The 22,404-nt window shown below is 24.2% G+C and overlaps 12 protein-coding genes across 12 annotated transcripts; 7 read left to right on the forward strand and 5 right to left on the reverse strand.

Annotated features, from left to right (window-relative positions):
- Positions 1-1,731: 1,731 nt before the first annotated feature.
- On the forward strand, positions 1,732-1,893 carry AAJ76_170001732 (hypothetical protein; the record flags this gene model as incomplete). The annotated part of the gene is made up of 1 exon (XM_024474213.1): positions 1,732-1,893. One exon carries the CDS (start codon positions 1,732-1,734, stop codon positions 1,891-1,893), a length of 162 nt encoding a protein of 53 aa, XP_024331306.1.
- A 1,021-nt stretch (positions 1,894-2,914) lies between these two features.
- Positions 2,915-3,157, forward strand: AAJ76_170002915 (reverse transcriptase; the record flags this gene model as incomplete). Its single annotated transcript, XM_024476705.1, has 1 exon — positions 2,915-3,157. The coding sequence occupies one exon, from the start codon at positions 2,915-2,917 to the stop codon at positions 3,155-3,157; it is 243 nt and encodes an 80-aa protein (XP_024331307.1).
- Positions 3,158-5,996: 2,839 nt separating this feature from the next.
- AAJ76_170007301 (hypothetical protein) lies at positions 5,997-7,301 on the reverse strand (the record flags this gene model as incomplete). Its single annotated transcript, XM_024474240.1, has 1 exon — positions 5,997-7,301. One exon carries the CDS (start codon positions 7,299-7,301, stop codon positions 5,997-5,999), a length of 1,305 nt encoding a protein of 434 aa, XP_024331308.1.
- Positions 7,302-9,201: 1,900 nt separating this feature from the next.
- AAJ76_1700010818 (hypothetical protein) lies at positions 9,202-10,818 on the reverse strand (the record flags this gene model as incomplete). Its single annotated transcript, XM_024474208.1, has 1 exon — positions 9,202-10,818. The coding sequence occupies one exon, from the start codon at positions 10,816-10,818 to the stop codon at positions 9,202-9,204; it is 1,617 nt and encodes a 538-aa protein (XP_024331309.1).
- Positions 10,819-11,639: 821 nt separating this feature from the next.
- On the forward strand, positions 11,640-11,798 carry AAJ76_1700011640 (hypothetical protein; the record flags this gene model as incomplete). The annotated part of the gene is made up of 1 exon (XM_024474209.1): positions 11,640-11,798. The coding sequence occupies one exon, from the start codon at positions 11,640-11,642 to the stop codon at positions 11,796-11,798; it is 159 nt and encodes a 52-aa protein (XP_024331310.1).
- Positions 11,799-13,181: 1,383 nt separating this feature from the next.
- Positions 13,182-13,841, reverse strand: AAJ76_1700013841 (pyrimidine 5 -nucleotidase; the record flags this gene model as incomplete). The annotated part of the gene is made up of 1 exon (XM_024474210.1): positions 13,182-13,841. One exon carries the CDS (start codon positions 13,839-13,841, stop codon positions 13,182-13,184), a length of 660 nt encoding a protein of 219 aa, XP_024331311.1.
- Positions 13,842-15,340: 1,499 nt separating this feature from the next.
- On the reverse strand, positions 15,341-15,484 carry AAJ76_1700015484 (hypothetical protein; the record flags this gene model as incomplete). The annotated part of the gene is made up of 1 exon (XM_024474211.1): positions 15,341-15,484. One exon carries the CDS (start codon positions 15,482-15,484, stop codon positions 15,341-15,343), a length of 144 nt encoding a protein of 47 aa, XP_024331312.1.
- A 404-nt stretch (positions 15,485-15,888) lies between these two features.
- Positions 15,889-16,143, reverse strand: AAJ76_1700016143 (hypothetical protein; the record flags this gene model as incomplete). Its single annotated transcript, XM_024474212.1, has 1 exon — positions 15,889-16,143. One exon carries the CDS (start codon positions 16,141-16,143, stop codon positions 15,889-15,891), a length of 255 nt encoding a protein of 84 aa, XP_024331313.1.
- Positions 16,144-17,965: 1,822 nt separating this feature from the next.
- Positions 17,966-18,373, forward strand: AAJ76_1700017966 (nuclear transcription factor y subunit c-2; the record flags this gene model as incomplete). The annotated part of the gene is made up of 1 exon (XM_024474214.1): positions 17,966-18,373. The coding sequence occupies one exon, from the start codon at positions 17,966-17,968 to the stop codon at positions 18,371-18,373; it is 408 nt and encodes a 135-aa protein (XP_024331314.1).
- Positions 18,374-18,423: 50 nt separating this feature from the next.
- On the forward strand, positions 18,424-18,819 carry AAJ76_1700018424 (er-golgi tethering complex trapp subunit protein; the record flags this gene model as incomplete). Its single annotated transcript, XM_024474215.1, has 1 exon — positions 18,424-18,819. One exon carries the CDS (start codon positions 18,424-18,426, stop codon positions 18,817-18,819), a length of 396 nt encoding a protein of 131 aa, XP_024331315.1.
- A 58-nt stretch (positions 18,820-18,877) lies between these two features.
- Positions 18,878-20,152, forward strand: AAJ76_1700018878 (microtubule-associated protein essential for anaphase spindle elongation; the record flags this gene model as incomplete). Its single annotated transcript, XM_024474216.1, has 1 exon — positions 18,878-20,152. One exon carries the CDS (start codon positions 18,878-18,880, stop codon positions 20,150-20,152), a length of 1,275 nt encoding a protein of 424 aa, XP_024331316.1.
- A 240-nt stretch (positions 20,153-20,392) lies between these two features.
- Positions 20,393-22,075, forward strand: AAJ76_1700020393 (actin-like protein; the record flags this gene model as incomplete). The annotated part of the gene is made up of 1 exon (XM_024474217.1): positions 20,393-22,075. One exon carries the CDS (start codon positions 20,393-20,395, stop codon positions 22,073-22,075), a length of 1,683 nt encoding a protein of 560 aa, XP_024331317.1.
- Between the last annotated feature and the right edge of the window lie 329 nt (positions 22,076-22,404).

Raw genomic sequence — 22,404 nt, forward strand, 5'->3', positions numbered from 1 at the left:
AAAAGTGGGTTGGGTTTTTTTTCAAAAAATTAAGGCCCCGTTTATGGAAAAAAAAGAAAATGTTTCGATAAATAATAAATTAAATTCTAGTAAGAATATTTTATAAAAATAATATCAATAATTTAAAATAAATGTTTAATTAATTTTTTGGTAGTGTTTTCGCTTTTCATGCACACATATCCAAGTAAATATAAATTATACAAAAAACGCGTTCTTATTCTTTATGGAACTGGCGCCTAACAGTTTTCAAATTTTCTTCAACGGTGTTGGTATGAAACTCGATGTCTGGGTCTCAAAAGTGTAATAAATGAATGCTACGCGATAGCTTGTAAAATACCTACTTAGGCTAAAATATTTGTTTCAGCAATCAATATAAACAGCGGACTTGCTGGTATTAAAGTATCTGCAGTTCTTTGTTATTACAGTGACAGCTTTGGTCTTGTTTTAATGCCACATTTTTGACAAACTAAATTACACTTTGTTATGGAAATATTTCTATAAAAATTTCAAGCTCCTACCCAATTATTATCCTATTGTTTAAAATTTATTTTTAGAAGCTGAATTTTTAAAATCCCACAATCCTTCTTTTGTGTTATAAATTATAGCTTTTTAGCCATAATTTGTACTTAACTATAAAAAAAACTAATTGATGTATTTTTTATTTTTTTATAAACATAAAAAGTGACAAATGTAAAAATAGATTGGCTAAAATACTGTTTATACAAAATATTAAATGTCAAAATAGTAATGTTATCTTGCAAACCCTTCATTTTTATGCTTAAACATAGTAGTAGCAATATTTTTCAAAAAGAACTAAATTTAAAATTATTACTAAAAGGCAAAAATAATTAAAAATTGATGAAATATTGATTCCATTTTTTAAAATATTATTTTACGTTAAATTTTTTAAAAAACTGAAAAATTACAATATAAAAATTGTTTTTTAAATCAAAAAAAAGCAGTATTTTAAGAAATATTAAAATGCGTTTAAAAATATCACTAGAAAAACTTAAGATGTATTAAATATAAAATAATTTTTGACACAAGATTTTTAGGCCTGTAAAATCTTAAGAATTGTGTTTATTTTTAATGTCTCTGGTATTTTGAATTTATGATAGCTTATTGAAATAGAATGAGAATTAATTTGTAGATAAACTAAATAAACAAACCAATAAAGTGTAAGTATACCAGCTAAAATTATTAACAAGTTAATTTAATAAAGAGAAAATTTGTAAATTATAATAATGTAAAAAACAAATAGTAAATGTAATTATGTGTTAGCTGAAACATCACAAAGACAAAAACTTCACTATTTAACAACTTGGGTTATAATTTAGCATGTAAAAAGACAAAATTTTGGGAAATTAAAGTTCTTTGGTATGAGGACCACAGAAGAAGTATCAGATTTGCATATATACGGTTCAAAAATATGATAAATTTGTTAATGTTAACCCGTATTGCAAAATTTTTAATAAATATTAAAATATAATTTTATAACTCTTTTGTTTAAAGCTTTTGAAGTACTGTGGTATACAACACTTTAATATTTTAAGTCAAACAATTTATTAGATAATAATTGTTCTTCTTTTTAAATTAATGGGAGAAATTAAAAATAAAAAAATGTGGTAAATTTTATTACAATTACTTAAAAACGTTTAATACAAACTAGAAGAATGAGATGTGCCAAAAGACAATATTAACACAAAACTTAATTCTATTTAATATTTAACTATGTTAGAGTCGAACGATAACATCCCTGATAATATAATACTTCTTTTATATCTAGAGATAACTATCATGACCCAATTCATGACAAGAAAGTTTAGTAAAAAATTTTTGTTTATTTTCCGCCCAAGATTTGATATTTTTTACAAAAGAAAATATTTAATTTAAGGGTATGAATTTTAAAAAGAAACGAGAATATAAAAATTCAATAAAACATTATTATTTAAGACCAAAATTTCTAACAGAGCCACATGGAGCTCTTTCTAAAATATAAGGGCGTATTCATGGATATTCTAGTAACCAGTCATATATTTTATTATGATGCTTTTGACATTCTGGAATATAAAGCACTGATCAAGCGAACGATTACTGCTCACTTAGTGTATTGAAGCAAATCCCGGAGTTCTCTATTTAAAATTATAAATATTTTTTAATATCAAATCTATTAAAGTGTCTACCAATAGCTTTAAAATATATGAAAATATCATTCCTACACAATAAATGTTAGTTTTCAAAAAGTTAGCGACAGTGCTATTAAATCTACTTGAAAGCTTTATGGATAATTTATATTCATTTAGGAACATAATTAATCTTAATATAAGGAAAAGTTCTGCAGCTAGAAAGAAATATTTTGCTAAATGCCCGACCAATTTTTTTATTTTGTATAATGAACATTATACCTTGTAGTTATAGCTTCTTTTGAATGATAAACTGTTCTGTTAAAAAAAAAGTAAATTTGAATTAAGACAGCCCTCTCATTAATCCGAAAAAATAAAAGAATGCGGATGTATAGGTCTTAACATAAAATCAATCAGTTTTATTTAATCTTTTTTTTACTTTGGTGTTGAGAGGATATAAAATATCTTGTTGTAAGATTAAGCATGGCTGATTTGCATTTTAGTTTTATATAATTTTCATAATAAATAAACTCACGTTTTCAATTAAAATTCTTTCAGATACAACATTTGGAGCTAAAGAAGTGTATACGTTGTGGAGAGGCAAATAAAACAGTTGATCATCTTGCTTCAAGATGTGAGAAAATGCTAAGGGCGACTACGTACGTCGGCACAATGAAGTTTTCAAATGCATTTGCTCTATCTTTTGTAATAAATACGATTTAAAATCAAGGAAGAAGTTGAAAAGTCAGTCTGTTTAGGAAATCATTACAAGTAAATGGGTAGAGATTCGGATGGACACATTCGTCAAAACGGATATAAAAGTTAAAAATAACAAACCCGACTTGATAGTGATAGATAAGAAAAAAAGAGATACTAACCATAGAAGTTGGCATAACTTCATTAAAAACTTGATACAGGTTGAAAGTGAGAAGCAAAGAAAATATGATATTTTTGCAAACGAAATGACACTGTTAAGCGGATTTAAGACGATTATTATATCATATGTACTAACTTGGGACGGTATTGTTACATAATATCATAAATTACACAGACGAAGATTGGAAATTTCTGACCATATCGAGGCTTACATCTAATCTACGCCTTGAAGAAAACGTTGGAAAGCATTTCTCAAAGATATAGGAGGGTTGGGTTCTTTGAAGGAACTGGTGAGGAAAATATAGCTACGGCAATGATTTTGATTATCGAACATAAAAAGCCCAATCCTTTGCGGAATAGAAATTAAGTTAAAAGTGCCTTATAAATAGTTGATATTTGATTCGTTTTTAAAACGATGATTAAGAGTATTTCCATGGTTGTACGAATGACGCAATCAAGAATCAAAACCAATACCTTTATTATATTTTCTCTTTATAAATTTATTTTTATTAATTTCAATGTTACCATTTTGATTACTTAATTTAAGAGTTTGACTATCATGATTCAAGCTAATGACCAATTCTTTACAATCGAATGATTGTAACAACTCTGATTAATGCCATTGGTCCTCTCTACAACTATTAGGTTTTCACGCTGATTTTTAAAGTATTTAAGAAAGTTTTACTAAATAAATATATCCGTTTTTTTAACTAGCTTTTACAACAAATCCTTTTACATTTCATTCATCAACAATCGCGCGCTACCGCCTAGGTACGGCATTGACAATAATAAAAAAAGAATTTATTGTTTAAATATTCCATCAATAAGTCCTGAAATTTCTACAGTATATTTCATAATCCAACGACACTATTATTTTAATAAAAACTTAACGTAAATTACACCAATTTACCAGTTTATTGACATTGATCAATTCAATTTTCATTTAATTTGGATTTTAACTACTTGTTTGTCTAATATTAGAGCTAATATAATGTTTTTAAAAAATTAAGAATTTTTGTAAAAAAAAGCGTTGCATAATCTTACGACAGTTCTATTTTTGATAAACTTTTAGCCGGAAAAATCTTATTAAAAGAATTATTTTGTTTTCCTTAATGAGTCTAAACCATCCCTCGTGATTCTGAAAAGCCCTTTTTTTACCAAACAAGCATAAAAAGTTAGTTTTAAGAATAACAAAGAAATAAGAAAATCACGTTCTGTTAATTCAAAATACATAAAAGAACCTATAAATTATAGTAAGAAGGTGTCATCTGGTTGTCCCAAAAAGGACCCTCTTAGAACACGATTAAGATTAATTAAGATTGCTAGTGGTTAAAAGATAATGGCGAATAAGTTAAAGCATATTTTAGATTTAAATGTACATAAATCAACCTTAACAAAAATTTTAGAGCAAAATGGCGAACTAAAAAAAAAATACACCGAAAACCTGCTTTAAATTTTGAACATGTGGTAAAATACAACAATTTAAAATTTTTATCTTTATGAATTTTCTAGAATTTTATTTTCTATAAATAAAAATTTTAGAAAGAAGGATACACAAAAATTTAACATGAAAGAATACCTACATAATGATAAGAAAAACATGGTAACCAATAAAGGGCCAGTGATAAAAAGTTACTTAGAAATATATTTTAAGACGGAACAGTTACCTCGATCTTCCTCTAGAACATAAAAAAAGCAGAATATTTTTAGGTAAATATCGAAATTTTGGAACCAGATAGAAAGAAATAATATTTTCAGGTAAAAAAAATTAATCTTAATAGTTCGGATGGTTATAACTATTACCGGGCAGGTATTAAAACAAAAGAAGTTGTGTAGTCTCGCAGAGCCATGGGAGGACCTTCAGTCATGGTTTGGGGTTGTTTTAAATATTTTAAAAAATCAATATTGGCTTTTATTTCAAGAAGTATTGATAGTTTAAAATATCAAGATATATCGAATAACAGGTTACTTCCATTTATGAATGAACAAATTTTACCAAAAATAATTTTTCAGAAGGATAAGCAAGCCCAAATGTTTCAGCATCTACAAAAAATTGATTAGCTTGCAAAAATATCGAGACAATGTTTTGGTAAGCATATTCTCCTGATCTTAATTCTATAAAAAAATTTTAGCTAGAGCTTTCTAGACGGAAATATTCTGAAGAAAAATCCTACGACAAAGTAAATAAATTAAACCCCCAATTTCTGAAGATTGACATAATATTAGCACAAATTTCTGTAAAAAGCTTATTAATTCAATGAAAAACAAAATTTAATTAGTGATTGAAAACAATGGTGGCTCAATTGATTATTAAATATCATTAAAATTAAACTGTCGTAAGATTATGTAACTTTTTTTTAAAAAAATTCTAATTTTATAAAAACAATAATTTTATCTAGTAATGAAATAAATTAGCAGTTAACTTTTGGAAGAAATAAAGAATTAAATGGATCAATATCAATAAATTGGTAAATTAGCACAATTTACGTTAAGGTTTTGATTAAAATAGTGGCATCGTAAGATTATACAACGGACTTACATACTATCTATAAACAAAAAGAGGAGAAAAAGGCCTATTCTAATTAATTATATAATAATGCCATTTTACAGTTTCTAATAAAAAGTATTCTTATCAACACTATATTATCTTTACAATATTCATTTAATGCCTCTAAACGTATTCTCTTGTATCTATTGTATTTTTTCTAAACATTTAAAGAATTCTTCGATCAAAATTCATTTATGTTATAGGTGACTAATTTTTATGTTAGAATTCTTTTATTTGTAGTATTTTAAAATAAAAGTAAAAAAAAATTTCGGTATTTATCACAAATTGGGCGGTACAAGATCATTAGCAAAAAATTACTTCAAAAATTAAAGTACAGTAATTGTTTTATAATTTGTAGTTTAAAAACTTCATTCAATTGTACTCTTTGCAAAAAAAGCTTTCTTTAACAAAGTGATCTAAAAGAAGAATTGTATGATTATTAAAAAATTTTATTTTTTAAATTTTATGTAAAATTCATTGAGAAGATCCAAAGAATTAGTATAAGAATCTAAATTTATAGTTATGCTTAAAATATGGTCAGCTAGATATTCAAGATTTCTCTTTAAGTCGGCCCCTATAACATGATTAAAATAGAAGTCTTGACAGAGTAATCGTTTGACTAAAGTAATCATTTTTGCAAAATTATTATCTGAAAACAATGTTGTAAATTTGTATTTTTGGTATTTAAACCTATCATCAAAATAATAATAGGCAATGAAATTTTTTTTTTCAAAAAAATTAGAATCAATGATAAAGGCAAAAACTTGGCTAGTAAATTTTAAAATTTTTTCTATTAAATTATAATTTAGCAATGATATTCGTTGATATTCAAGTTGTTCATAAATATTGTTAATACAATCGTCAATTTTTTTTTTCCTTTTATACAATTTACCGTTATAAGATATTTTAAGTTTTTTTAAGCGCAATTTATCATCATCTGAAATATTTCTTGCATCTAAGCTGTAAATATTACTAAATTCGGGCAAGTTTCTTGATTGTATTAAATTATAAAAGTTTTCTTTAAGTTTATTAAATAAGTTTGAAAGTTCTTGTTCAGCGAAAAAAGTTATGTTACGTGGGGGTGTTAAATATGATTTTGTAGAACCAGGCCGAGACATCATAGCTAGATCTTCAAGTACCTCTCTTGAATTTGTATTGACATAAGTACTCTGTAATTTATTGACATTAGTATTTATAGTGTTTTTTAAAGATCCAATGTAATTAAAATCTACTTTTTTATCCATATCATCTGTCCTGATGGAATTGTAAAGATTGGCACCACCTAATGATCGTGCATTTGAAAGTGAAGAAGCAAGATTATTTTTAGACTTACAGCTCAAATCTAAAGGTTCTGTAGAACCAGAACTTATTGTATCAATAGTGTTAGCATCCATTAAGCCGTTATAATTATTAGTTAGTGACTTTACAGTACTATCATGCATATCAACGTGTTTTATAGTTTTGCATTGTTCTAAATTTCCAGTAGTAACATCAGCACTTTGTAACTCTTTTACTGCTAACTTTTCACTTTCTAGGTTTAACTTACCTTTATCTATATCAACATTTACGTCAATTTTATTTTCAATTCTGAGTTTTTTATTGGTTCTCTTTTGAATCTTTAAATCATTATCTATACGTTTCTTATCCTTCAATAAAGACATCATTGAATGATTAAGATTATAAATTCGTTCATGTGTATTAAAATGAGATGATATTACTTTTTTAAAAACCAATAAAAAACAAATAAAATTCATTTTATAGGGGTATATTGAAAAAAATTTAATAAAACTTGTGGAAAATTAATACAGTTTTATATATTATATATTTTAAGCCAACTTTAAAAATTAGAAATTTTTGATTTTTTATTTATTTAATTTAATTTTCTAATATATTAAAAAAATCAATTATATAAATTAAAATTGATGTTTTAATACAAGTGTCGCATATCCTACTTATATTTAAGTTCTTGTAAATATTAAAAAAGTTCATCATCATTTGCTGATAAATGTATGAATAATTAATTTTTAAAAACTAAACAGGAGGTGTGTGCAAGTCGTTTTATTTTTTCATATTTTATATTAAAATATTAATTTTATGGCAATTTATTTATTTTTTGCTCAAACATAGTATTAGCAAAGTCATTCACACAAAAATAAATCAATATCGTTTTATTTACAAGCAAAAAATAATTTTAATTTGGCGAAATACGCAACTTCCATTTTTTTATATATTATAAAGCTTTAAAATTTTAATAAAATCGAAAAATTACGATTTTAATATTTTATTAATTATCAACAACCGTATTATTTAAAATGTAATATTAAAATGTAGAAGTAAAGTTAACATAGTAAAACTTAAGTAGTTATTAAAAACACAAATAATCTTGGCAGCAGATAAAAACTTGTGTCACAATTTAGCAAGCAAAAAAGACATGGCATTAGGACAATAAAGCCCTTTGGTGCTAGAACCGCAGAAGATGTCCGCAAGCTGTATATAAACATTTTTAAAAAATAGTATGTTAAATGTAATCTTCAATAATTCCGACAATTTTCTCAACCTGTATGTGAAGGCATCAAATCATTACAAATGCCTTTAGGTAATACAATGTAATCCATTATTATAGTCTTTATTGTATATGTTAACGATAAAGCTTTGCTTTTCTTATAAAGCTACATTTAGCTACTTTACTATTTTTAAAAAAAATTAAATCGTGTGAGGAAAATCTTTTCAAGTATTAGTACAATATTGACTTTGTAAATATTATTAACGATCATCTTATTTACCCTTAATATATTGAATTGATGGCAACAATTAAACTGTATTTTTTAAATAATAATATTGTTTTACTTATGGCAGATGAGGACAAAAAGAAAGTAAATAATTAAATAGAATAAAAGTTTATTGTTAAAAAAATAAAAACAGCAACAGAAGAAAAACCACCAGTGCACTCAATACACCACTACATAAACAAAAACATCAGTATTGCGCTTACACGCCAACATACCTTTACGGACTTGTATATAGTCGAAAAAAATGTTCCTTTAGGATACAGAATCCTTGATGATCAAAAGAAAGTACCTAAATTTTTATCTTTACACATTTAGTTTTTACATAATTCAAAAAATATTTTTTAAGGTGCAATATTTTTCTTGCCTAACACTTAAAGACTGTCAGTACTTAATTTCTTGTTATAAAATTTTAAAAAATTTAAATACAATATCTAAAAAAATTACACTGTTAAAATGTATAATAATGTAATTAAATTCACTGCAAATAGTTTTTAAAAACAATTTATCAATTCTTACCAATAAAATTTAATATACCTATATAAATATTTAAATTCTGAAGCTTTTAACCGTTTAAGTAAATATGAGAGTTTAAGTCTATTAAAAGTAGTTTCACTTGTATGATACTAATACCACACAAAGCATATCATTTTCAGTCAAACCATTATTTTAAACTGAAACACGTTTAATAAATTTCATTAAATGTTTTTGACAAAATAACAAGATGCTGAAATAAATAAAAAAAGTACAACTATTATGAACACCAAGAACAACATGAGAGATCACACGATGAGCAACACCATAATAATGATAAATCATTTGATTTTAAAAAATCAACTTTATTTTTAAAAACTGGCATTATCGAAAATTAAAGTTTTTGCAGGCTTCCAACATTAAAACTAAAATTTGGTAATAATAGATCTAATATCATATCAAGATAGAAGTTAAAATATGCCGGCGCCAATTTAATAAGTCTTGTGCTTTTTTTAGTTTGTTCTAGCCACAATTTTAAATTTTGTTGTTGTTCAAAATCAATTATCTCATAACGCAATAAATTTTCAATTTGATTAACAATAAGAATAAAATTTATTCTATTTACTGCGTTTAATAATATTATCCTTTTTAATATTACTTCATTTATATGATTTTGTATGGTTAAACTAAGGTTTGAAAAAATTATAGGATCAATTTTTTGATAACAAACATAGTCAAATATCATTTTTATAAAATGAAGCGAAGAATCTATTATATTAAAAGATTCCTGTGATATATCAAAGGAATAAATGCATTCTCTTAGATTTGAAATACTTATACTAGTTGTTTCCTTTAAAAAATCAAGTCTCAGGTTATACCCATTAATATAATTTTCATAAGCTTTTCTAGAAAAATTTTCATTATAATCATTAATGTATTGGATTGAATATCTTACAATAATCATATATTGGTTGTAAACAAATTCGTTGAACATCCATTTTAAATCAAAAATATTTGGAAAAAGACTAGGTTGAACTTTTCCTTTATATCTTATTGCACAAAATTTTAAAGAAAACATTGAAAATTGTTCATTTAAAGGTTTTTCAAAATTTGATTCAAAAATAGAAGTTTCAGAAGTAAAAACATTTTTTTGTACGTCTTGTTGATACTTCAAACTGCTCTCAAATTTATGTAAATCTTCAATCAATTTTGCTTTTTTTTCGTTTCTTTTTTTTTTATGCTCATTTAAAAATATTCTTTTATTAAATTGTTTAGCGATATCTGAATTATTAATATTTGAAAAGGCTTTCTCTGCTTGACTTTCGTTTGAGTTAAAACCTGTAATATTATTCTCTTCTTTTTCGCAGTAATTTAAATTAATGTATGGCTTTGCGTCTGTAGATTGTAAAACCAAATTTTTGTCACGCGCAACACTTTCTTTTGCTAATAGTGCTTGATTTTTGGTTTGTAAAAATAAATTTTTCTCTTTAACACTTGAAATTGGTTTATTATTATCATTTTTTTTATAATTAAAGTCTGTCGATGTTTCGGTATTATTAGGAAAAGGGTCAAAAGAATTTGTATTTGTTACTTGCTCATCATGTAAAGTTCTTTTTGCTCTTAAAACTTTCCTTTTTGAAGTAGTTCGATCAAAAATAGGAAAAACAAAATTATTGATTTGACAAACGTTACTACTCGATGATTCGTTAGTGTTTTCATTGTTCTCAAATATTTTTGATTGGTTGTTAACTATGTAATTCTGTTCTATATTAAAGGCACTATTAAAATTAATATTAAAAGCTTTACCAAGGATCAAAATAGAATGTATTTGTATGGATAAATTCAGCAAAGCATTGTCCTGTTGTTTTGCATATTGAGAATGATCATGATTAACATCTTTTTTCATAATTTCCGATTCACCTAAATCATCAGAACAACGTCTTAATCTGTTATGTGGCGTCAATTCATTTGAAAACTTAGTAGAAATTACTAAACTGACATAAAAAATCATGGTAGGGGCAAAATATTTTTTATTTATATTAAAATAATTAATTTTATTTTCTTATAATTTTAATTAAATGCAGAAATAACACTTTTTTTATCAAAAACTAAAACAAGATTTTAATTAACTTTCCCTTGTAAAATATTTAAAATTAATTAAAAAGATAATTACACTTTTTTTATCAAAAAATAAATACAAGATTTTAATTAACTTTCTCTTGTAAATTATTAAAAATTAGTTAAAAAGATAATAACACTTTTTTTATCAAAAACTAAAACAAGATTTTAATTAACTTTCCCTTGTAAATTATTTAAAATTAATTAAAAAAATAATAACACTTTTTTTATCAAAAAATAAATACAAGATTTTAATTAACTTTCTCTTGTAAATTATTTAAAATTAGTTAAAAAGATATAAATTATTAAAAAAATATAGTAAAAATCGGTAGAAAAATGGAATATGGGCACTTGATGGGTATTTTAAGATCATAGGCGCTTGGTGAACATATCAATAATAATAACAATAATAATTGTAAAATTTAAAATAAATTAAAAAAATATTTAATTAACTCAAAGTAGTTTTGATAATTCAAAAAACATCTCATTTTTGAAAAGGTCACAAAACATATAAAAATTAAAAAACGTTTGATTATGTGGTCTTCGTACTCTTTTTTAGGTTTACATTTCTAGTTTAATCTTATTATTAAGGTATTTGACGGGTACGTGTGTACAGCCGTAAAGAGTCTAAAAGGTGATATTTTTGTGCTACAATGCCGTGTGAGAAATTGTTTTTTTTCTATTTCGTCTCTTATAAGCCGCCCATTAATCAAAATGGATTATACTATTTGGACGCACAACATTTTCTATTATCGAAATCATGACATCACGATTCCAAAAAGCACCACCAAGAAAAAGGCTTTGGTTGATTTAGTACTTGTATCTGCCATGGTTAACGCACAATCTGGCCGTTTAATACCTCGTACTTATTGACTTTTCATATACATAATTTAGCTCAGTCTTGTCGACCTGTACAACAATGTTCGGGCCTCCTAACCAAACCGAATAGTTATCAAAAAAAGATTTTCTTTTATTCGTTTATTTCTTTTAAATGCTGCGTATTATTTTACACTCAAACCACTTACAAAATTCATTATATATCAGATTGCTTTGACCCTTTTACTAGATAAAATATGACTTTAAATTGTTCCACCGGGGATACTTTTAAATTATAAAAAAATCGGATAAAATTGAACGCCTGCACCTGTAAAACTTGCACTTTTTATTATAACAACACAAAACATACCCCAAACTTTCTTCGCTATAAGATTTAAAATACATTTCCATGCTAGAATGTAAGCAATATAATTTATCATAAAAAAGGTTGCTGTTTATTAAATATTTAAATATTTATTCCTGTAATTTTTGTCAACATTTTCAATTCATTCTGAAAGTAGCATTAAAGAATCTTAAATATTTAAAATTTTAAATATACGGGCACTTGTCTGCTGTTGAAATTATATTTTGAATAGTGACATTGTATTGGCGTCATTTCAAAATCTTACATTTTTATTAACACCTTGCAATTTGTTCTTAAAATCTTTACTTACAAATGATTGTGTCTAGTGAAAAAATAAATAAATTTATCGACAAAAATTTTTTTGCAAAAAATAATTTTTTAAGTTCATATCTTATGAAATAATTTTTATTTAATTTATCCCGATAAAAACTTAATTTACTTAAAAAATAATATATAATTTAACAATTATTTTTTTTATTTACATTTAATCATAATGCGTTTCTAATAACTAAATACTCAAGCTATGTATAAACCAGAAAGCAAAGTAAGATTATTATACAATTACTTATTAGTTAGATATCTAATACCACTTTCTTGATTTATTTTTTGTTAAAAAGATCTAGTATCTAAAACAAAGTATTTATTTTCTGTGTTAAGATTATAAGTTTATGTGCAAAAAAAATAATTTACATAATTTGAATATAACCATTTTCCATAAAATTGATAAATAGTAGTATGATAAAATACCACAAGTTAAAAATTTTTTAATTTTATGAATTTTCTAAAATTTTATTTTTAATAAATAAAATAATCAAAAAGAGGAGTACACAAAAAGTTATATGAAAGAGCATTTTTATAATAGTAAGAAAAAACATAGTAATCAAAACGGGTCATTTAAAAGAGATATTTAGAAAATTATTTTAAATCAAGACAGCTACCCCGGTCTTTTCTCAAGTAACTTAAAAATTAATAAAATAACTTTATTGGTTCGTTAAAATTAGACAAAATTTTACTTTTAATAACACTAATGTGATATAAAAAAAAATATATATAAATAAGATTTACACCACTTTTATTTAAAAATGTTTTTTGATTTCTTTTTTTACAATATTAATAATATTATCTGCATCATTCACAAGAACACCAATCCAACCAACCTTTTTTGCACTTTCAATGTTTTTAATATTATCATCAAAAAATAAAATTTTTGTCAAATCCGACTTTTTAATAACTTGGTTGACAAATTCAAATGCTTCAACTGAAGGTTTACAAATAACTTCTTTATTTTTTTTATATCCTACACAAAATAATGTATCAATGTATGGTGTCAATTTCAACACATCTAAAACATGTTCTGATTGTTTACTATTGGTATTTGTAAAACAAAAAATAGGGATATTATTCTGTCTTTGATAACCTTTGCCTGTAATTTCTCTTAGAAAATCGATTAATTTGTCATTGCTTGATAATAAAGAAGTCATGTCTTCATTGACATTATCCATGCCTTTATAAAGATTATCACTGATTGGAAAATCTTTAAGAAATCCCTTATAATGAAGCCCATACATATGCGTATACATTGTGCTTAATTTATCGTATTCTTCAAATGACATTTTTATATCAGTCTCAAGATGCTTATAGCCTGCCATTCTTCTGGCTGTTATAATTTCATGATTCTCTTTGTATAAAGTGCCATCAATGTCGAATATAATAAACCTATCTCTGTCTTTATACATCGATGTATCAATACTTTTCAAAAATCAGTGTTTTTAATTATTTTCATTTGCAGGGATCAGATAAAAAATTTTGTGTTTTAAGGTAATAATTTTGTTTGTAAAATTAATCTTATTGACGCAATGTTGTAAACAAAGTTAATTTACAAAAATTTTTTTACAGTAGAGAAATAAAAACATAGAATTTTATTATTTTCAAAAAACCCGTAAAAAATAATAATTAGAATTTTAAAAAGACTATTTTGCCCTATAAAAACGTGTTCTTAATAAGATTACAAGGTTTAAATATTTAAATGTTTTATTTTATTTTCATAATAAAAGAAAATAAATCTTACCCAAAAATTAAAAATAATATTTTAAAATTTCAATTCAAAATAATAAAATTTAAAAATTTATAATCCTTATGTTAAAAGATGAAAAGCTTTTGCTTAGGCTCAGAATTGTAGCTGAATATAAATTTAAAAAATGTGAAATAAAAATTTAGAAAAAAATTAAATTTATATTCTTCCCACCTCTCTAGAGCAACGGGCGAATATGTAAAAAAGGAACAATTATTTGAACTAAGAGGTCAGGTAGAAAATCTTTGTTTTATGACATTACTTTATTGTATCTTGGCAAGGGAAAAAAGGATCCATTAATAGATTCAAAAAAACCGGCAGTAAAAGTTTATAAAATTAGAAAAAAGAAAGTGATTTCTATGAATATTCGTATGTAGCTAGTTAATTTGAATTTATAAGCAGGAGAAGGGCATGTAAATTACTTTTATAAAAAAATATTCAGGATAGATTAAGACTAGCAACAGAATATTATTGCAAAGGTGAAAATTACTTAAAAGTATTATATGGAGTGATGAATCTAAAATATCACTGCTTTGATCAGATGGAACAATTTACTGCCGCTGGAAAGACGGTTTGTGGTATGATATGAAAAATTAAAAACTTACTGTTAAGCATGGTGGTGGTTCAATCATGGATTGGGGATGTTTTTCTGAAAATGTGTTGGAAATATTAATATTATTGGAGGTAAAATGGATAATTTGAAATATACAACAATTCTCAATGATAATTTATTCAGAAGTACCAAAGATTTCAATTTAAAAGATTTTTTATTTCAATAAGATAATGACCCAAAGCTCACGAAGGTGTTTTTAGATTTAAAAGTATTAACTTATTAAACGGCAATTACAGTCACCTGATTTAAATCCAATTGAGGATCTATGGTATGTCCTGAAGAAAAATGTTTGTAGTAAACGGTGTAAAAATATACAAGAATTAAAAGTTTCTGAAGTAAAAAAATGTAAAGAATAAGCAAAAAAATTTGCCAAAAGTTAGTATCAGGATTGATTAAAAAATATTAAGCAGTAATTAGAGCAAGAGGGTGTCATACAAGATATTAATAAAAAAATTATATTTTTTATTCTCACCTAAAATTTATTTTTATTAAAATCACCTAACTATTTAATTAGATATAAAAACAAAACTAACGATACAGTAAAAATGTTTTTAAAAACATGTGCATTTAACCTTAGTATTGGCTTGTAGAAGATGGTTATCCGAAAACATGGGTTTATTTAAAAATATAATAAATACTAAAATTAACCAAACATATTCTTTCTGAATATTATTAGCAACAGCCTTCCAACACATATTTTTAAATTGATAAATAAATTTAAAAGAGGATATTTAAAACAAAACCAAAAATACACGTGAAAATGTATTTAAAAACATGTGCACTAAATCTTAGTTATTTATAAATAAATTTTATTTATCAATTCCGCTACTGTTGATGTTAGTGTTTTTTTAAGAAGAAGATCTTATTTTGAAAAAATATTCTTGGGATTAGATTAACATCTAATCTATTCTTCTTTGCAAGATTTAATTTGCTGTTTGTGGTATTATTTTCGTACCACATTTTTTTTAATAAGCCAATAGGGTATTATATCAATTTGAAACGTCACATATAATAGTAATTAAATTAAAATATTAATACATTTTTAAAACGAGAATGCTCATTTGATGCCCCTAAATATAAATAAGGAAGTTAATTAGCTTTAACGAGTCAAAATAGTTCTAATAGATGCAGCATTTCTACAAATTAAACTTATTGTAACAAAAACACCCTTTACACGGAAATTTACGGGTCTTATAGCATCATCGAATGCTTTCTTGCCACAGGCACAATTCCTGGCAAATACTCTACAGTTAAATTTTGACATGCAGGTTTCTAGACATTTTTTAGCTTTTAAGCTTACTCTTTTATTTTTTCGTATCCGCCATAATCTAGGTTTTTTTATTGTAGATGTCATGCCCACAAAAATAGGCTTCGTCCTTTAAGTATTCTTTTAATATACTTTTAATAATATTATTATTAAATCTATTTATTCGTTTTTTTAAGCAAAATCCTAAAAAGGGCTACCTTTGTTCAAATTACCAAAATCATACTAATCTTTATTTTTATTTTACCTTTATTTTTAAAGTTTTTATTTAGATAATTTTTTATTTTTTATAATTGAAAGTTTCAAATAAAAATAAACTTAAAATAAATTTCTCTGTCGTAGCCAGAGCTATGACAGTAGATAAAATTAGTAGTTCTGTCACCAATCACAAGTATTCGCTAAAAAACATATTTTGCTTTTTTATACTATGCTTGCAGATTATACTATTCTTTATCATTTTTAAATTCTGTATATTTTTATTATACTATAATTTAGCTTATTATAAATTATTTATAGATTTATTTATTAAAAATAAATTTAAGTACAGATTCTCATTTTAATGTTTAAATTAACTTCGTAACAAAATTATTTCTAGCACTGCTTTATAACGAAAATTTTTTAACTTTAGAAAATGTACATATTTGTACGCCATAACCTATTTATTCCCTTAGATAATCATTTTACTATAAAAATTGCAAAAAAGTTGATAATATTAATTCTTTTATTGAAAGTAATAAGTACATTTTTAAAAAAATAATTAATAATGTTGTGGTAGATAATGAAATAAAAAAAGTAATTCTTACTTTTTTTACATATTTTTAGTATTAAAACAAACATTAACCAGTCATAAATTTACCATTATTTAATATATTTTGTATCATTGAAAAAAAAGATACCTTACGCTCGCTTTATAAAAAATTAGAGCTTCTTCGTATTTAATTTTTATAATAACAATCTTAAAACTGTTTATGTAAAATGATTAAACCGTATTCTAATAAAAAGTCTTTGCAATTGTGTCTTAAGGTTGTTTAATTATTTTAAATTAACGTATATTTAAACCTAATTGCCCAATACTTAAATTCAATCTTATACTAACAAACCTTTAAAAATTATTTTTTTAAAGTTTTAAATCTTTTACAAATAGACACAAGTTACATATATTTTTTTTTAGTTATTGTCTTTTTGCTTTATTTTAAAAACATTAGAACGAAATTTCTAGATATCTTTTATAATTTGTAAGTTATTTCTACTTTTTACCATTTTTAATAAAATATTATGTTATAATGTCTACTAGTCTTGTACATACACTAAACTTTAATCACTTGTTTTACTAATTATGTGTATGTGTTTTGATAAAAATTTTAAATTTTTGTTTATTTTGCATGCGTCTTTCGTGGATTAAAGTAAAATTATTTAAAAAATTATATGTTGCTTAGACGAACATATAATAACTCTATAAACCCTTAAAAAATCCCCTTGTATTTTATTTTAAAAACTTAACTGTTAATTAAACCACAACTAAAATATACGTAAGATTCTTTCTAAAGAACACAGTAAAATAAATTTAAATATTAACGTGTAAACTTACAATTTTTTGTCTACTAAAAGCTAGATAGCATAACTCTGCTACTAGTACTAATTTTTATTTTTAATAAGTCAGTATTTAATAAAATTATAACGTTAAATTATATTGTATTAATTTTACGTGTCTCAGCTTCTATTCAAAATTCTTCAAAACATTGTTTCACTACAAAAAATATAAAACCCATAACAAAAATTTAGCATGCGCGAATCTAACATAAGCCCAGATAAAAAAATTGAATTCTTTTGGCAGCGTACGTTTAAAAATGCTACAGAAAGCAAGCTTAACTTAAAAGACATTATTTTACCTCTCGCACGAATAAAACGACTTATGAAAGTAGAAGAAGGAGTAAGAATGGTTGCATCAGAAGTTCCTATAATTTTTAGTTTAGTGGCTGAAAAATTTGTTGAAGAACTAACGCTACGAGCGTGGATTAATACTGAAGAAAATAAAAGACGGATTTTACAACTGAATGATATTTCTGTAGCAGTAAAAACATCTGAGATGTACGATTTTTTGGTTTATGTCGTGCCCAGATGTGAAATGAACAATGTTTTTGATAGAATGCTTGGATCTAGTGATAAATTATATCAGCATATTCCTGTTGTGCTTGGGAAATCGCCAATGTCCCTAAAAAATAATATGTGCTCGTCTTTTAAAAATAACGACCAGTGTAATTTAAGCATAGAATACATAATGAATAAAAAAAAAGATGAAGAAGATACAAAGGATATGTAAATAAATAGATAAATAAATTAATATTCTTATTATTTAATATTTTTACCCATATGGAAATACTTATTATTATTAATGAAAAAAATGACCTAGTATATAAACAATCTTTTCCTTCTTGTCAAAAATTAGATAAAATATTTATGGATCTATTAGTGGTCAGTTATGGATCAATAGACATATTAAATAATTTATTGAAATCTACTACCGCAAATTATTTAGGATGTATTGATACTTTTAAAGATTATAAAATTAGTGCTTTAATTTATCCTTCAGCTTATAAATGTATTTTTGTGCACAAACAGTCCAAAGACATAAAGAAATTTATGTTTGATGTTTATTATTTAATCAAGTATATGATTATTTATGAAATAACAGACTATTCTAGAGAAATTGAAGGAGTTGAACAAAATATCATTAATTTGTATAAAAAATACTACAAACTTAACTAATTTATCTTTAAAAATAAATATCTTTTTATGCATATGTTTATTGTTTTTTTACCCATAGATGTACACAGAAATAATTCACAATATAAATAAAAAATTTATCGATTTACAATCGGTCTTATCTACAATTATTCCGCTACAAAAAATATCCAAAAATCCTACAGATATTTTTAGAAGTGAATTTGATAACATTTTAAAATGTATTGATGACATAACTAATAAATTTACTGGTGTTAGAAATAACCTTATTGATGAATGTGTAAAATTAGAAAAAAGTATATATTTAAAATGTGAGGTACTTAAAATTGATATGCCTAGAATGCCTAACATTTGTAATCTTTACTTTAAAAAAGAATATTTAATGATTGAGTTGAGTAAAATTAATCTTTTAGAAAAATATAGATTAAGAGAGATAAATTATTGGGTTAATAAAAGTAAAAAACTGCACTATGAGCTTTACAATGACGATTTCTTACTCGAAATAATTGAACCTTCAATAATGTATTTAGAAAATTTAAAAAAATTATATAAATCTTTAAAACAAGATAAAGAAAAAAAAGACATACAAAAAAAAGAACTTGTTAAGGATCTACAAAGTTTTTACAAAAAATTAGAAATAAATGAAAAAGTGTCAATTTATGATAGATTTGTTATTCTAGAAGAAAAATATAAAACTCATAAAAATATGTGCATAAACCGCCAAAAAGAATTAAATGTAATTAAGCAAGAAATTCATGATAAAGAAAATTTACTAAATTTTCCACTTACACGCTTTTTAGATTTACTTTCCGACAGATACATTGGTGAACTTAAAGAACGTTGCTACTATTTACAAAATGAATATGAAAAAAAAGTGGAAGAAATTTATTCTGAACATTTTTCTACTTTAAAAAATTTATTATTTTTATTTGGCATGAAATTAGAAATTTATGAAAAGAATGATAAAGGTCTTTTACAAATTAAAAATAGAATTAAAGATTTAGAATCTAAAAAAGATCTTTTTCTAGAAATTAATAATTTAATAAACAATAGATATGCACTTTTAGAAAGGATGAATGAGTTTGAAAAAATTGCTAGTGATCCAAAGAGATTATTTAAAAGTAGTTTTCAGCTAAATAGAGAAGAAAAATTTAGGAAAAATGCTTTTCCATCACTTTTAAAACTAGAAACCGAATTAATAGATAAATTAAAAGAATACACAGAAAAATATGGGATATTCTATAAAAATGAAGAAAATTACGAAAATGTGTTAAAAGCAGAGATAGAAGGACGAATTATTAATAAGACGGTGTTTATCAACAAATACGATTCTCCATACAAAAAGAAAAAGATGTAATAACCATACAAAATTAAAGAGAATAGAGTTATACAAAAATAAAGAAAGTTAAGTTATAAAAAGATTAGGAAATTAAGTTATACAAAAATAAAGATTTAATATATATTTAAAAATACATAAAATAGAGTTTTACAAAAATGAAGATAAATAATTTAACAAAAGTAAAGAAAATTAAGTTTTACAAAAAGAAGAAGTCAAAATACCCTTAAAAAGATAAAGAAGTTGTTTTTTTACCCCCTAATGATTTTTCCTGAAGATGTCTCTTATAAAGTTTATCACACAAACTTTAAGAAATCTGATACAATTATTATAGACAATGGGACATATGAAATTAAAGCGGGTTATAAAGGTGACAAGCTTGCATTAAAATTTTTAAATTGTTTTTATAAAGATATAGATGGATTTAAATTTATGAGTGTTAAAGGTAAAAATAAGTATACACCCTTTACACATGACATGATTTCAGGTTTTCATGCCCTAGAAGAAAATTTTGATCAAATTTTTGAATATTTAGATGTACAAGAATGTAATAAACTTATTATCACAGATTCTATTTACAGCCCCACAAAAAAAGATTTGCTAAAATTTTTATTTGATGTGTATCATTTTAAAGAAATACAAATTGGTGTAGATGCAATTTATTCAGGACTTCATAATAATATTTATGATGGCATTATTATTTCCCTTGGAAATATTTCCATTTGTGTATACGTTGTTAAAAATAAGAAGATACTAGATGTTTATAAAATAAATTATGGAGGCAAATTTGCTCTTCAGTATTTAACAAATATTTTGAGATACAAATTTAAAGAATCAAATAAAGATTATAAGAACTTACTTAATTATCTAAAATGTGCAAAAGATTATGATCAAGAAGTATTTGAATTAATTAATAAAATGAAAGTACAAGATTATAAAGACAGTGTTTGTATTAGTTCTATTGAAGAAGATAAATGCGATGACGTGCCAGTAGACCCAGAAAAAAGAAATAGAATGATTGAAAGATTAAGAAACATTAATAGAAAAACAAAAATCAAAGAAGAAATAGGTGATGAAAGTACATCTGAAGATAATCCAAGCTCTGAAAGTACAATACCCGATGAAGAAGAACATCTTTCTACAATTAGTGAGGAAAAAGAAACTAAAGAAAAAAGAAATATGCCAGGAATGTATAAAATAAGATTATATCAATTTAATGCAAAGATACAAAAAATATTTAAAAGGTTAGCTAGAAGCATTGAAAAAAACGAGGAAGAATATGAAAAAGAAACCAATCTGTCATCCTGGCTTACTAAAAAAAAATTAAAATATGAGAAGATCTGTAGAGAAATTGAATTGAGAGATAAACTTCGAAAAGACTCTACAAATAGAAAAACGTACGAATTTGGTTTGCTTTTAAAAACAGGAGAACTGACCAGTGAAGAGGTAGAATATAAAAAGAAAATTAAAGATGCAGAGAATTTAAAAATAGATGAAAAATTGAATGTTGAAAAAGAAGATCTTTTAGATCTAATTAGTAATTATGATAGTAATTACATTTTAAATACATCTACTATGTTTGATCTTGTCACATGTAAAAATTTAGATAAAATTATTATTAATATTGATTTATTTAGAGTGGCTGAAGTTATTTTTGAACCTAGTTTAGTAGGTAGTGATCAGATGGGTCTTGGAGAAATATTAGAAATTTTATTTAAATCTTATAAAGATATTACTAATGTTTTTATTACTGGAGGATTTAGTCAAATTTATGGACTTAAAGAAAGGCTTGAATTTGAATGTAAAAAATATGCATACAGAAATGATATTGTTATAAAAATGGCGGAGAATCCTGTAGATGATGCGTTTAATGGTGCAAGATTTTATGAAATGTTTGAAACATATAAATATGAAGATTATTTAAATGGTATTTATGATTCATAATTAAATATGAAAAGTGTTTATTTTACTTATTAATTTTTATTGATCATTTAAGCTTAATTGTTTTAAATAATATATTTTATTATGTAATTGGATTTTTAAATTAAATTGTTTTACAGTGTGTAAAATTGATTAATAAAATTTATGAGTTTAATTACACAAATAAATTAAAAAGTTGTTGTGCAATTAAATGAAGATCTAATTTATTATTTAATCAATTCTTCTCTAAAATATAACAAGGAAGTAATTATTATTAAATGTTACAAAGTCAATTTCTATTAATATCTTACATTATATTAAAGAGATCATAAGTAATGTAATTAGTACAGTTT

The sequence above is a fragment of the Vairimorpha ceranae genome (assembly GCF_000988165.1).
Source record: "Vairimorpha ceranae strain PA08 1199 chromosome Unknown NODE_17, whole genome shotgun sequence".
NCBI classification, from domain to species: Eukaryota; Fungi; Microsporidia; family Nosematidae; genus Vairimorpha; species Vairimorpha ceranae.